Source organism: Notamacropus eugenii, chromosome 5, assembly GCF_028372415.1.
Source record: "Notamacropus eugenii isolate mMacEug1 chromosome 5, mMacEug1.pri_v2, whole genome shotgun sequence".
NCBI classification, from domain to species: Eukaryota; Metazoa; Chordata; class Mammalia; order Diprotodontia; family Macropodidae; genus Notamacropus; species Notamacropus eugenii.
In genome coordinates, this window is record NC_092876.1 from 130,538,320 (window position 1) to 130,553,712 (window position 15,393).

At 40.3% G+C, this 15,393-nt stretch overlaps 1 protein-coding gene across 4 annotated transcripts in view; it reads left to right on the forward strand.

The window, feature by feature from the left end:
- Positions 1-15,163, forward strand: part of CHRDL2 (chordin like 2) — an 82,038-nt gene extending 66,875 nt beyond the window's left edge. The window contains exons 7-10 of one of the 4 annotated variants that reach the window (XM_072610851.1): positions 3,153-3,323; positions 11,879-11,971; positions 13,544-13,659; positions 14,483-14,949. In XM_072610851.1, the coding sequence (XP_072466952.1) occupies positions 3,153-3,323; positions 11,879-11,971; positions 13,544-13,659; positions 14,483-14,536 (434 nt within the window). In that variant the 3' untranslated portion in view covers positions 14,537-14,949. Of the gene's footprint in view, positions 1-3,152; positions 3,324-11,878; positions 11,972-13,543; positions 13,660-14,482; positions 14,950-15,008 lie in introns of those variants that run through there. The other 3 variants (XM_072610847.1, XM_072610848.1, XM_072610850.1) reach the window with 3 other exon arrangements.
- Positions 15,164-15,393: the final 230 nt, after the last annotated feature.

A 15,393-nucleotide genomic window follows, 5' to 3' on the forward strand; every position in this document is an offset into this window, starting at 1 on the left:
CTAGATTTATGGTCCTATGATTATCTACCCATGGCTTCCATCTTCTGTGTATATTCTTTTAAAAGCTAAGTTGGATGGTTCGTGCATCTACATTAGTTTCTTCTGACAACTTCTATTTTTCATTTCCATTTGTGTCATCAAAATTTCTGCCCTCCTCAACTGACTTCTTCCTTGGGGAAAATCCATGGCATCTCATTTTACTTATACTTCATCTGAATCCTTTGAAATCTGCTCTACATCCAGCTTTATTTTCTTCTTTTATCACAAACTCTAAGAGGAGGTGGTCATTTCCCCCCCGTTAAGGTTCCTTTCATCTTCATCTTAGCAACCAGTTACTGTTGGTGAGAATCCAGATCCAGAATAAAATTCCACTTTGTCAGCTCCCCCATCTTATGAAAGACAAAATTATCACTAAGACTGATCACAAGGTTATTAGGTGCTCTGTTCTTAGAGAAAACGCCAGCAAACAGCTGGATAATTGAAGTACCCCAACACTACAGTATCATATATTGGTGGTAGATGAGACCATCCAGTGGGAAAAATCTTTCACCATGAATAAATTGTCTGGTATATTCTAGTCTGACTAATGTCTCTGCTTGGACAAATAGATTTTGCTCATTATTCACTATTTGTGATGGTTTTTTGGGTAACTAACATTTTGTGGGACCTGTTTCCCAAATTTCTCATCTATTGCCTCTTTCTGTCCAGACAGTCTATAGTATACTCTACTGATAGTATCATTTTTGTTTTTTCCCACTTTGATCATCATCTAAATGTTTTCCACCACGCTACCCTCCTCTGCTTCATTTACTCACATGATTCCGCCTTAATATCTCACCTCACACCTATCCTGTTTATTTTGGATAAGATACTCTCATCCAGAGACATTCCAGTTACATGTTTCATCCCACCAAGTTTCAGTGGTACCTGTTTGTTTTCTTGTCTTAGGACATCTCTTCTTTTTTGCCTAAATTTTGTCCTTTTATGTACAACTAATAGAGAATGTAGATTTTACCATTGGGCCCTTCCTCAGATTTTTATCCACCTATAAACTTCTGAATGTCTCAGCTGTCAGTCTTCTTCCTTCTCTGAAGGATACGTTATAGAGAAAATTATAGCTCAAGAGTGATTTAGACTCCAACAGAGCTTATTAACCTGGGGTTCATGAACTTCTTTTTTTAAAAAATATTTTAATAACTGTATTTTAATATACTTGGTTTCCTTGACAATCTTAGGAGAGAAAAGACCTTCTTCTAAATTTTTGCTCCAAGAGAGGACATATGTGGTTCTAGATTTTTTTCTGAGGAGAAAAAGGAAAGAAACTTTGGAAAGAAGGCATGTAGGGGAAAGCTAGATTCTCAACATCTGTCAAGCTTGCCTCTCTTCTCTTGGAGCACAGAGGAAAAAGAATCTCTCTTTTCTCCAAAGGTTCTAGGTCCTCATACAAGCTTGTAATGTCAAGTCATAATTGTCTCCACCAATGAGGAAAGTCTTATGCAAATCCTCCATGTTTGGGCCCAACTTACAAAATAGTTGAAGACCACTGTTATGTCCCTTCTTTCCCCCATGTCTTCTCTTTCCTTTCTTTCAACCATTCCTCATATGGATGAACTCAATGTTTCCTCAATTTCCCTCCCCTGATGTTTGCCAGCTTATCAATGTCCTTCTCAAGTTGGATGACCAGAACTTAACACAATACTCCATGTGCAGTTTGACTAGAGCTGAGTACAGGGAGTCATTCCTGAATGCTACACCTCTAAATTTACCCCCTCAATTACATTAGCTTGTCTGACCATCATATTTTACACAAACCAGATTAAAATGTAATTGAGAATATTTAATGAAATAAATAAAATGCAATAAAGTATGGATAATGTTAATTGGTAGCTTTCTAAGTCAATATGCACCTGCAGGAATCCATTTCTATTCAAATTTGTCACCACTGTCCTAATCTGTCAACAACTTTTTGGATCTTTTTGTCCTTCAACCTTTTCAGCTTAGTGGAACCTGCTAGAACTTACACTCTATTAGCATTGCCTTGGAGATCCCAGGATCACCTCCATGTCATAGTGAGGCATTCGGGAGGGCTTTAGTGCAAGTATCATTATTTTTCATTATGTTCTCACTAAAAATTCTCATTTCTCACTAGATATCTTTATTTCTCACAAATAATCATAAATGATAATTTGCCATTATTATTAGTACAAGTATCATGATTTACATATTAGGTTTTCTTGCCTACAATTTAAGGAAAAATTACAATATGGAGGGTGAAGGGGCAATTTTTTTTTCTTTTTTTTTCTTTTTTTTTTAAATTAAATTTATTTATTTAACTTTTAACATTCATTTTCACAAAATTTTGGGTTACAAATTTTCTCCCCTTTTATCCCCTCCCCCCCCAAACACCAAGCATTCTAATTGCCCCTAAGACCAATCTGCTCTCTCTTCTATCATCCCTCTCTGCCGTTGTCTCTGTCTTCTCTTTTGTCCTGTAGGGCCAGATAGCTTTCTATACCCCTTTACCTGTATTTCTTATTTCCTAGTGGTAGGAACATTACTCGACAGTTGATCCTAACACTTTGAGTTCCAACTTCTTTACCTCCCTCCCTCTCCACCCCTTCCCTTTGGAAGGCAAGCAATTCAATATAGGCCAAATCTGTGTAGTTTTGCAAATGACTTCCATAATAGTTGTGTTGTATAGGACTAACTATATTTCCCTCCATCCTATCCTGTCCCCCATTACTTCTATTCTCTTTTGATCCTATCCCTCCCCATGAGTGTCGACCTCGAATTGCACTCTCCTCCCCATGCCCTCCCTTCTATCATCCCCCCCACCCTGCTTGTCCCCTTATCCCCCACTTTCCTGTATTGTGAGATAGGTTTTCCTACCAAAATGAGTGTGCATTTTATTCTTTCCTTTAGTGGAATGTGATGAGAGTAGACTTCATGTTTTTCTCTCACCTCCCTGAAGGGGCAATTTTAAAACAAGGAAGAGTGCCTGGCTAGTCTCACAGAATATTTCCATGCTTTGGAGTAGCTATTTGTCATCACGCCTCCAAGGAAGTCACCTCTTCCCATTATGTCTAGGGTCAACCTTAAAGCTGAAGCATGGTAGAGAGCAGGAGAATTAATGAATCCTTCCTTTCTTCCAGAGGACAGGACCAACCCCAGTGATGAGGTCAGTACCACCAGATGCCCAGCAGGGCCCAGTCAGGTACTTGTCCATACCCTTGTCTCTCCAAGTCCTGAAAGCCTTCGTCGAATTGCCCTGGAGCAGGAAGCCTCTGATTATGTGGAGATTTACATATGGAAGCTGGTAAAAGGTGAGTAACCACTGGTCAGGTTGGCCTGGAGTGGTCCCAGTCCTGCTCTCATGAAATAATGGAACCTTAGAATCGTAGATTCATTTTAGAATCATAGACTTAAAAAATCTGAAGGGACAGTGTTCTCCTGCCTCACTAAGAGATTCCTCTCTCCTGGATCCAGTGGCATCATACTGTCAGGGTACTTACAATATTTATCTGTGATGATTATTATGACCCAAATAACATCAGTGACTCTGCCTTGTGAATTTTACATTATAATCATTCCTCCAACTTAAATTGTATCTCTCTTATCAAGGATGATGTATAGGGGATTGCTATTCAGCTATTGTTTAGAATAGACCCCCAAGGTCCCTTCCAACTCTTTGAGCCTTTGGTTTTGTGGCTTTACATTTATTCCTGATATATTTTACGACAGATTCAGCCTAGACAGTTCTAGACCATCAAGATCCTTTGGACCTTCAATATGGCTTTGTATCCTCTGCAAATAGGAGAAGCGTAACAGTTATGCCATTTATCTAAGTCATCAACAAAAATGGCAAGCATTGGATCCTCTCCCCAAGCTGACATTGAACTATTAATGACTACTTTTGGGCCCATCCATTCAACTAATTCTGAATCCACATAGCTGCACTACCAATTAGTTAACATTTCTCCACTTTGTCCACAAGGAGAGCAGGAGGAACTCTGATTCTTTGATGAAATCCTGTAACTCTGACCTACTCATTTGCATACCCTGTCAAAAACAGAAGTGAAATTAGTCTGCCACAGCCTGCCATGATGATGTCATATTGCCTCCTTGTGATCACCACTTCTCTTTCTAAATGCTTACAAATGATCTCTTATAAAATGCATTCTAGAATTTCTCAAGAAATTGAGTGAAATCCAACTCACAAGCCCATAACTTGAAGATTCCACTGTTTCTTTTTTTTTTTTGAAACTTGAGACATTTGACTATATTCAGTCTTGTAGCATGTTTCCCAATTTTCTCTATTATTGGTAGTAAATTTTATTTTTTTACATTTTATATCTCTCCTTCTTACTGCCTTCTCCTCCCAATTAAACAGTAAAAAAAAATTCCTAATGATAAATGTGCATAATCCAGCAAAACAAATTCTCACGTTGGCCAAGTCCCAAAATTTACCCTTCATTTTGCATTGTAAATCCATTATCTCTCTGGCAGGCATCTCTCCCATTCTCTGAGATCTTTCCAAGATCACTAGCAGTCACTCAGCAATTGCACCCACCAATTTCTTTAAGTAACCTGGGCAAGTGAATTGAATTCATTGTGGGCAACTAGGTGCTCAAGAACTAGCTTTCTTCCTATCTCAATGGGAACAGGAACATAAAGAAAGACACAGATTCTGTCCTCAAAGATGTTAACAAATCATTCACCCAGCTAGTGAATTATTAGGAAGGTAAGATATTAGCAAACATTTGTTCAGCAACCATCTGACATTAGGCACCAAGAGGGAAAATTCATGTAAATATAAATGCCCAGAGACAAATGATGAGTACAGAAAGTAGATGCCATAGGGGCTTAGTGGAGGGAGAAATCGGTGCCAGTTGAGGTAGTCAAAGAAGGATTCATGGAGGAAAGGAGGTTTGAGTTGGGCTTAGAATTGATGTAGACTTACTTGTTCAGCTTGACCCCAGAAGGCAGAACCAGGAATAAATGGGCAGAGGATGAGGATATAGGAACTGCAGAAAGGTAGATTTCAATTTAGCTAAGACAAAAATTCCCAACAATTAGGGATGTAAAAAGGTGGAATAAGCTCCGTAGGGAGTATTGAGTTCCCTTAGGGAGACAGAGGTAGAGCAGAGGCTGGAAAAATCAATCAATCAGTCAACGACCATTTGTTAAGTACTTACACATGCCAAGCTTTGAGCTAAGCACTTGGGAGACAAAGAAAAGCAAAACCAACTCCAGTGCTCCAGGACCTTCCATTCCATTCTAACGAGGGAGAAAAGAAGATAAAAGATACCTACAGAATAGATCCAAGGGAAGTCTCTGGCAGCTGGTGGGAATTGGAAGGGTCTCCTACAAAAGGGTGGCATTTGAGTTGAATGTTAAAGATAGTCAAGGAAACTGAGAGGGGAAGACCAGGAGTGAGAGTATTTCAGGCATGCTGGACAGTCAGTACAAAGGCACAAAGACCAGAGATAGAGTGTCGTAGGCAAAGAACAGTATGGAGACCAATATGACTGGATTGTAGTGTGTGTGTGGACTGGAGAGGTAGGATGGGACCAGGCTGTGAAGAGCTTTAAATACCAAAGGATTTTACATTGAATCCTGGAGTTGAGAGGAAGTCACTGAACTTTACTGAGGAGGGAGTGACATGGTCAGACCTGCTTTAGGGAAAGTCACATTGGCAGTTGTGTGGAGAACAGACTGGAGGGGGAAGAGAGCTGAGGGAGGGAGACCAATGAGATAGTTCCATGGGGGTGATGAATTAGGGGTGGTGGTTGTATGAATGGAGAGAAGGGGACTGGGAAAAAAACTATTATAAAGGTAGAATCCTCTATGTGACAACAGATCAGGGGAAAGTGAGGAGACAGTGATGACACTGAGGCTGCAAACATGAGTGACTGGAAGGATGATGGTGCCCTCAACAATAACAGGGAAGTTCAGAAGTCAAGGGGGTTTTAGGGAAAAAATAATGTGTTCTGTCTGGGACATGTTAAGTTTGAGATGCTAACAGGATATCAAGTTCAAAATGACTGGATGTATAATCTGGGGTTTTTTGTAGAGAGGTGATCATTGAACTCCTAGGAGATGATATCACCAAAGGAAACAGTGCAAAGAGGAAAGAAAAGACCCAGTTCAGAGGCCTGGGGTACAACCTTAGTTAAGGGGTATGGCATGGATGGACGTCTAACTGAGCAGCCTGAAGAGAAGTCGGATAGGCAGGATGAGAACCAGGAGTGAGCAGTGTCATGGAAGCCCAGGTGGAGAGAGAATCCAAGAGAAGAGGGTGGCGATTTGTGAGGCATGTACAAGAGGGAATTCCTATTCAGGTATATGTTGGATTAGGTGCCCGCTGAGGTGCCTCCCAACTCTGAGATTATGTGGTTGTTTTGAAGAGGCAGAGAAGAGGGAGGATATTCTAACTGGGAGAAAAGATGTGAGGAAATGTAGTCATGAGTCTGGTTTGTTCAGGACTCATGGAAGCTGGCCTGACAGGAGGTTTGCATGAGCAAGTTGTAAGAAATACAGCTAAAGGGAGAAACTGGAGAAGGTCGTTGAATGTCAGGCTAAGGAGCTCATACTGCATCCTATAGAAAATGTGAACTAGGAAAAGATGCAAAACTTTGTCTTAAAGGATGGTTCAAGGAACTTGGAAAAAGAAATTTTGGTGGGGAATGGGAGGCATAATATCTGTCTTCAAATATCTGGAGGGTTATCATAAGTTAGAAGCATTCAGGAGCCCTTGGAAGCAAAAGGATCATGTGTGTGGAGCAGTACTTTTAGGAGGCAATTTGGGAAGATGGGATCAGGCTGGTGCATACATAGGGAGTAGGAAGGAATGAATCCTAGAGATTGACATATCACTTTTATATTGGTATGATGTAAGAGGTTAGATCCCCTTTTGTCCTGTGTGGCCTTGAAGGTAGAACCAAAATCAGCTGTGGAGGATTGGGGGTGGGGGAAGGGAAAGCAGAGGAAGTCTCAGAGAGGTAGCTTCAGGCTGCATGAAAGGAAGAACTTTTTAGCCATCATAGCTATCCTACAACTGAATGAACTACCACAAGAAGGAGTATATCACCAAGGCAATATTCACAGTACCAATGGCAACTATGAATATTCCGACATAGTTCTGAATTGCAAAATATAACAGACTCTCCATATGGAAGACAGAACCAAAACATTTATTCAAACACCAGAAAACCAAATCTCAACACCAGAAAACCAAATCCATCATAGCAACAAAGAAATCCATCATAGTAACCAAGAAGTCTATACATATTATCTGGCCTTCCCACAAACAGGCTCCCCTAAGCAAAATGCCCTTCTCTCACTCACAGCCAGCTGCCTGCTTCCTCTGTCCTTCCCAGCTCTGACTAGTCTGACTTACTTCCTGCTCCACTCCTTCTTCTTCCACCTGTTCAGTAAACTCTTCCCACCACAGGCTCCATGTGATTCAAACTTCCATGTAACCCAGGCAGGTCGCATGGGCCTATTAATGGATGGGAAAGATCTTCTCATTTAAATTACCATTACAAGGAGTGAGGTCACAGTCACTGAAAATCCCTTATCCATAACATAGAGTAGAATCCTGCTCTGTGTGGGACATATACCTTTTGAGAGTCTATGGGGCAGAAATTCTCTGAGGGACTAGATACACATGTGGCCTCAAGGCCACAGTTTCCCCACCCCTGGACTAGAAATATAGTCTAAGCCATAGGTACCCTTTAGCTAAAGCTGAGGAGGTGGGAAGAGAGACAAAAAAAAAAAAAAAGGAGACAGAGATAAGCTAATACAGCATTTTAAGACCGACAAAGTGGTTTATAGCCATTATTTGCTTTGATCCTAACCATGACTCTGCAAGGTAGGTAGTATTAACACTATTATCCCCATTTTAGAGATGACAAAAATAAGGCTCAGATAGCTGATGTAACTAGCCCAGTGTCTCACAGCTAAAAAGTGGAAGACATAAGACTAGAACCCAGGAGTCCCCCACTGAATTCCAGGGCTCACTCCTCTACCCCAGCTGCTGTTCTAAATCCCTTCCTCTACATCCATCCCTTGTAATGTCCTTGAATCTAGGCCCAAGGTTGTGAATATCCCTTAATCTGACTGAAGTCCCACCAACCTCCTGGGTAGCACCTGGCCCTGGCCCCAGATCCTGATGCCTGTAGGCTGCATTTTTGGCTTACAGGATGCAAAGAGAGTTTCAAAAGCAGTGTTATAAGAACTGAGTATTGGGGGAGGGCAATGATGATGCTGACTATATCAAGGAAGGAAGGGGAAACTGAGTCAGAAGGAAGGGAAAATGAAGAGGTCACAGACAGATAAAGTACTTTGTACCAGTACGAAGAGGTACTGAGTCCAAAGGAAGGGGTAAGGGGTGGGTGAAGTGGAGAAGGAGTCAGTTCACATTAGGGGCTTCACCTGTATTAGGCATCTGTCAGTCACTTTGCTTAATCTTCTCATCTGTAAAATGGGGGAAATAATCCTTGCTTTCATTTCTTAGTCAGGCCATTATGAGGAAAATACTTTGTATATCTTAAAAAGGACAAAGGAATTGTTATCATTATTTTTTAAGTGCTGTGAAATGGTTCATAGGAGATATATAAAAGTTGTGGGTCTGGGGTAGGACCCAGGTCTTTCTTGGCATCGGTACCTTCAGGCTGTCCTCCTGAAGAGTGGGAATGGGGGAGGAGGGAGGCAGGTAATCCCAAGGTTCATCCATTTATTCAGCAACCATTTACTACTAAGGATCTGCTGTGTGTTCAGTAATGAAAAAAATCAGGAATGAGGCTGACTTATGTAGGAGGATATCTGTCTCAATCAAGGCAATTCATAGGTAAGACCTTAGCTGGAGTATCATGTCTATTTCTGAATATATGGGGATGGACATTGACAGATAGAAATATAGCCACAGAGAGTAGTCAGGATAGTGAAGGATTCACCACCATGATATATAAAGATTCATTGAAAATAACAGGCATAGTAAGTGTTAAGAAGAACTAGCCTGGATTCAAATATTGCTTTGACCACTTACAACCTGTGTTACCATAAACAAGTCACTGCCCCTCTCTGAATCTGTTTCCTGATCTGTAAGTTAAAGGGGGTGTCCTAATTGATCTCCTGACTCAACTCACTCCCATCTCCCACACAATTTCCAAAGTGAATTTCCTAAAGCACATATCATTCCCCTTCTTGACCAACTCTAATGGTTCTCTATGACTTCTAGAGTCAAATATAAATTCTTCTGTTTGTTTGGTATTTAAAAGCTCTTCAGGAGAGCTGATATGAGCTTTTCATTGTTCAGTTGTTTTTCCATCGTGTCCAACTCTTTGTGATCCCATTTAGGGTTTTCTTGGCAAAGATACTGGAGTGGTTTGTTATTTACTTCACCAGCTCATTTTATAGATGAGGAAATTGAGGCAAACAGGATTAAGTGACTTGCCAAGGGTCGCACAGCTGGTAAATGTCTGAGGTCACATTTGAACTCAGGTCTTCCTAACTTCAGGCCTGATCACCTAGCTGCCCAATGTGAGCTTATTCCAGTATAACGTGGAGTATCTTTAGCTCCCTTGACGCTGAATGGAATGAAACATCTGGACTTCCCACTGGTGATCCCTCTCTCTCAATCCATAGCTGGCCCACTTTCTTTTCCAGTTCCACATTCTCTCTAATGACATCCTTTATGCTCAGGGTTATACTGGAATTAGCTCATACCAGTTTGCAAAACTCATTATTAAATTTTCAGGAATTTTGTGAGCCAGTTCTTAAACACAGTCAATGCACAACTCGATCAGCTCCTGCCCCAATAATGTCCTATGGTACTTTAAAAGAATTGATGTCAGCCACAACAAAATATATTTCAAAACTTTTTTTCTACTTTAAATGATTGTGACTTTAATAACATATTTGAAAGTGACTTTAATTGCATTTTGTTCTGATGATGTTAAGACAATGTGGAGAAAAAATCTGGAATAATTACAAATTTGTTAGAAAATCATCATAGGGTTGTTTAAATCATCTCTTGATTCAATAACTGAGATAAAACAAATTAATCATCTTAAAATATTTTTGGCTAATATTTATTCTATTTATTACCAACCTAACAAGCTAGAAACTATAGCTAAGGAACTGGAAAATGAAATTATTAAAATTGGTCAAGTACTGGGACTAAGATGGACTTTCCATAGTTTACATGCTGCTGCTGCTGTTGTAAAGGTCACCTAACCTGCATCATATATGCATCTTCTTCTCCTCCTCCTTCTCCTCCTTCTTTCTCCTTCTTCTTCTTCTTCTCCTTCTCATTCTTCTTCTTCTTCTTTGGAGAATTAGGTAATAATTTCTTGCAAGACTTATCTTGAAGAATTTTCATCAATTCCTATTTCACTGAAGTCAGGATCAACTAACATTCAGAAGGCATAAAAATTAAACATGCGATGAGAGCTTTGGAAAATTTAAAGATTGGTACCAGGAAGCATGAATCTCATGTTGAAGATTTGATTCAGTCAGATAAGTTTAAAGACATTCAATTTAATAAAAATAGTTAATTAAATGTTATCTTACTACTAAGTATAACTCAAAACATGAACTTATGTCTTTTATAGAACAGAAACAATGATGAAAGAATTTTTAATTATTTTAACTTATTAGTACCATCTACCTTACCTCATGAAGAATTAATTTCAACATGGATAGCTGGTGAAAAAAAAAATTTAATTTAAGTGAAGTTTTAAAACATGAAATTGGTTTGAATGATCTTTTGATGGTATAGAAGCAAATAATATTCTACGTGCTGCAACTATTCAAAAAAGCTAAAAAGATAGCACCACTGTAATCAGTAGTATGGAAGCTTAGAATTATAGCTTTAATGAATGTAATTTATACAAGGATGAGAAGTAGTTTAACATTAGATCACAGATCAGACATAATGACAATAAACTTTTGGAAAAACAGTGGGTTAGGATCATAAGTGGACCACAAAGTTCAGCAGAAATCAGTAAAAACATTTGTGAGGATCAATGGAAATTTGCGAAAACAATTATATATTTTATTATTATTTGTGAATTGGGTACTATAAGTCCTTTATATCAGTAAAATTTATAATAAACTTAAGTGTCTATGTACATATATATAATACACATATATATGTATACTTTTTTTCTGGAGAGATGGCTACTGAATATTTAACAATAAACTATGTTTATGCCTCTTGTGCAATATTTTGCTAACTACTCACAGACACTGTGCTTCTCTTCATTAACCTTGGGATTAATAGCCATTTTAATTCCTCAGGTTGTGGTATTCCATGACTTTTAGCCATACAACTGCATGGAAATACTATTGATTTAAAAGAAAAAATAGGCCTTTGTTTTAGGGAGGAACTTGTGTTCAGCCTGAGTTTGGCCTAATCCTAGGTCAAAGCACAAAGTCAGTGGGTGAAAAATGCTTATAATCCTGTGCAGATAGATTGGACAACCCACAGAGCTGGTCCATGAGCACAAATATCTTAGACAAACTGCAGAAAGACAATGAACAGGGCCCAGAACTGAAGAGGAGGAAGAGGGCAGGCTAGATTGCCTTTGGGAAATTATGCAATGCTATTAAAATCCCCAGGCTTTTGAAACTCTTAATGCACTTATCACTGAATATATCTTAATCATTTTATGTGTCATCCCTTCATGAGGTCAGGAATCACATCTTACCTAAACTGTGTATCTCTCCTGGGGCTTTATTCAGTGCTCTGCATATAGTAGGGATTAATCTTTGTTGAATGGATGGGTGGATGACTGGAAAGAGGAGACTGGGTTGAATGACTTGGGAAGTCTCCCTGGGGGACAGCAGCTCATGCTAGCATCTCTGTCCCTAGGGATTTTTCACCTGATTCAGATCAAGAAAGTTCGGAAGCAGGAATTCAAAGAAGAAGCACAAAACTTCCGGCTCATCACTCGGACAAATGAAGGTGAGCAAGCGGCTGATCTTAGGACCTTTCCAGTCTGGGGGAATTCATAACAGAATTTCTAACTCCTCAAGAAGCCCCTAGGGAATCCTTGGCTGGAGGAGGGGGGCAAATGTGGCCCCTTCCATTAGGGAGCCCTTGGTCTGATGAGGGAGATAAGGCCACTAACTTCAGAGAATTCCCAATCTAAGACAGGAGATATAGCCCCTGCCCTCAGGGAACCACAGGTCCTAGCCTTAGGTGCTAGGAGGAGGTTTTGTAATTTTCATTTCCCAATCCAAATGTACCAGCACGTTTTTGTTTGTTGCTCAGTTGTTTCAGTCATGTCTGACTCTTCATGACCTCATTTGGGGTTTTCTTGGCAAATATATGGAAGTGGTTTGCCATTTCCTTCTCCAGCTCATTTTACAAATAAGAAAACTGAGGCAAACAGAGTTAAGTGACTTGCCTTGGGTTACACAGACAATAAGTGTGTGAGGCTAGATTTGAACTCAGGAAGATGAGTCTTCCTGGCTCCAGACCCAGAACTCTATCCACTGTTCCATCTAGCTGCCATAGCACCAATCCATATAAGATCACAAAATGCAAACTGAATTTAGAGAACCAAAGGAAAAGATCTCAGGCAGGTGGGATAAATCAAAGGAGTCTTCCTGGAGGAAGCTGAGCTCTGGAATGCTCTTGGCCAAGGAAGGGAGTGGAGCTGTCCAGGTTGTGGGAAATGAGCCTGAGAGAATAAGCAGGACTGAGGGGGGAGACTAGGCCTTCCCTTTGGAGAAGGCCCAGGTTGCTGGTGAAGAGGCTGGAGGGATGGGCTATCCACTGGCCCTGACGTCAGTTCCCAGCACAGAGATCCAGTAGAAGCCCTCAGCCAGGGATTTCTCAATGAGAGAGTGGGCAGAACACATTTTTTCTGTGACAGAAAGGTTTTAACCCTGGGGCTTAGCCAGGGGTACAGAGGAGGCCTGGATGGTAAAGGAAAAAGCAATAGATTTGAAATCAAAAGAACAGGTTCTAAACCAAGCTTTGATACTCCCTGTATGACCTTGGGCAACTCACTTCCTTTCTTTGGGTCTCAGTTTCCTCTTCTGTAAAATGAGGGAATTAGACTAGATGACCTCTAAGGTCTTTACCAACTGCAAATCCTATAAGAAGAGTGTCAAGTCAGTCAAAAAATGCTAGGGGACTATTAGTCAATAGTGTATAAACATTTATTAAGCACCTACTCTGTGCCAGGTACTAAGTGCTAAGCACTGCCTTCAAGGAGCTTCCAATCTAATGATGGGAAGAAAATACTCAAAGGAAAACAAAAAAACTGGGGAGGAGGGGGACAGTACAGGAGGATGGTGAAGTCAAAGAAATCTAAAATGAGTACAGATTGGTGGGAAAGGAGATGTCTAATAATAGCTAGCACTTATATAGCACTTTATAAATTTTATTTCATTTGATCCTTACAACAACTCTGGAAAGTAGGTGTTACTGTTTGCTGAGGCAAACAGAGGTTAAGTGACTTGCCCAGGGTCACACAGCTAATAAATGCCTGAGGCTAGATTTGAACTCAGGTTTTCCTGACTCCAGGCCCAGCACTTTACCCACTGCACCATCTGCTGCTAGAACAGGAAGGTGGAACTGATGAAGTAGAGGAGTCGTGCCAAGGGGTGAGGGAAGGAAATAGCCAGCAAAGGAAAAAGAACGTAAGTAATGATAATAACTCCAGTTTAAATAGCCCTGCAAGATTTACCAATTCTTACCCCACAGCAGCCCTGTGAAGACAGGGGCACAGAGACTATTACTCTCATTTAATAGATGGGGAAACTGAGACTTAGAGCAGTGAAGCTGATTTGCCTAAGATTATATAGCTAATGTGAGAGGCAGTAAGACAGAGAGGAGAGAGGGCTAGCCTTGGAGTCAGAAAGCCCTGGGTTCAAGTCCTACCTGTCTCTGATGTATCCTGACTGTGTGATCCTGGGCAAGTCACTATCAGTGACCCAGGCATCTGTAAGACTATAAGTTACAAATGAATTGCCAATATATGTTAGTAGGGGAGTTTCTACACGCAGGGGATTCCTATATCAATAAAACCATAGGGACAGACCTCCTCCCCAAATAAATATGTGTATGTAGATAACATACATATATAATATACATACATACCTATATATATAGATTATATAGGCATCCAGCTAATAAGTGGCAATTAGGACATAAATCTATGTCTCCTGACCCCTGGGTCTACCCTTACGTGCCTTCTCACCCTCTTTCTGGAATATCTCCAGAAATCTTTGGACGGGGTAGGAGAGAAGTCCCCAAATCATACCAATGGAAGCCATTCATCTAACCTTTCAATGGTTAAAGAGAAACATGCTAGGGTTGGTGCAAGGCTGGAGGGATAAGCTGGAGATGTCTTAAATAGAGGGGAAGTATCTGGAGCACCAACATACATTTCCTCATCTGATCCTCACAACTATCCTGAGGGACTCATGTGATGCAAAGAATGATGAGCTCCATTTTACACAGGAGGAAACAGAGGCCCAGGGAAATCCAGGGACTTTCCCAAGGTCACACTTATAGTAAATAACAGAGGTAAGCTTTGAAATTAGGTGCTCTGACTATCAAATCCAATATTCTTTTTACAACATCGTTCTGCTTTAGAGAGAAATAACTTTTCCAAGGTCAGTTAGTCCAAGGTCAGTTAGTAAATAATCTAGAGTTGCAACCCAGATCTAAAACCAAATTCATTCCTTTCCCCATTATACTAGAATCCAGATAATGCCTTTAGAGAGGTGGGGTTTGAACCCTTAACCACGGAAGACAATACCTGAATCCAGAAATCTTAAGGTACTTCAGATTCCCAAATTTTATCCCACCAATCCTTCACTCTTTTCCATTCTTCTCTACTGGACTATGAGCTTCTTGAAGTCAGAGGTCATTTCTGATATGAGCAGAATCTTTCTCCCAAGGTCAAGCACAGGACTCTCTGGGTCCACAGTAAGTAGGTAATCAATGTCAATTAAATTAAAGTTATTCAATTTCTTCCTTCTAGGTCACTGGAATGTCTTCCGAGCCCAGGCTGCAGAGCTGAAGGTGACAGCCAGCCCAGACAAAGAAACCAAGACCTTATAATAGAGCCTTAGATATTTGCATATATGAAATCTATATAATTATTATATATTAATAAAGAAGTTGCATTATCATAGAGACTGGCCCTGAGAAGAGTTGGTTTTTGTTCAAAAACCTTGATGTGGTCTTTCTTAGCCCAGTACAGGCCCCAAATATGACTTCTCCATCCCAAGACAATGGGAGGGAGCAGCCCTTGTTTTAATGCAATATGAAAGAACTGTAGGTTATCAAAACTGGAAGGGATTCTAGAACATGGAGCATGGCATGTCAGAACTTGGAAGATCCTTAGAAAATAGAATGTCAGAGTT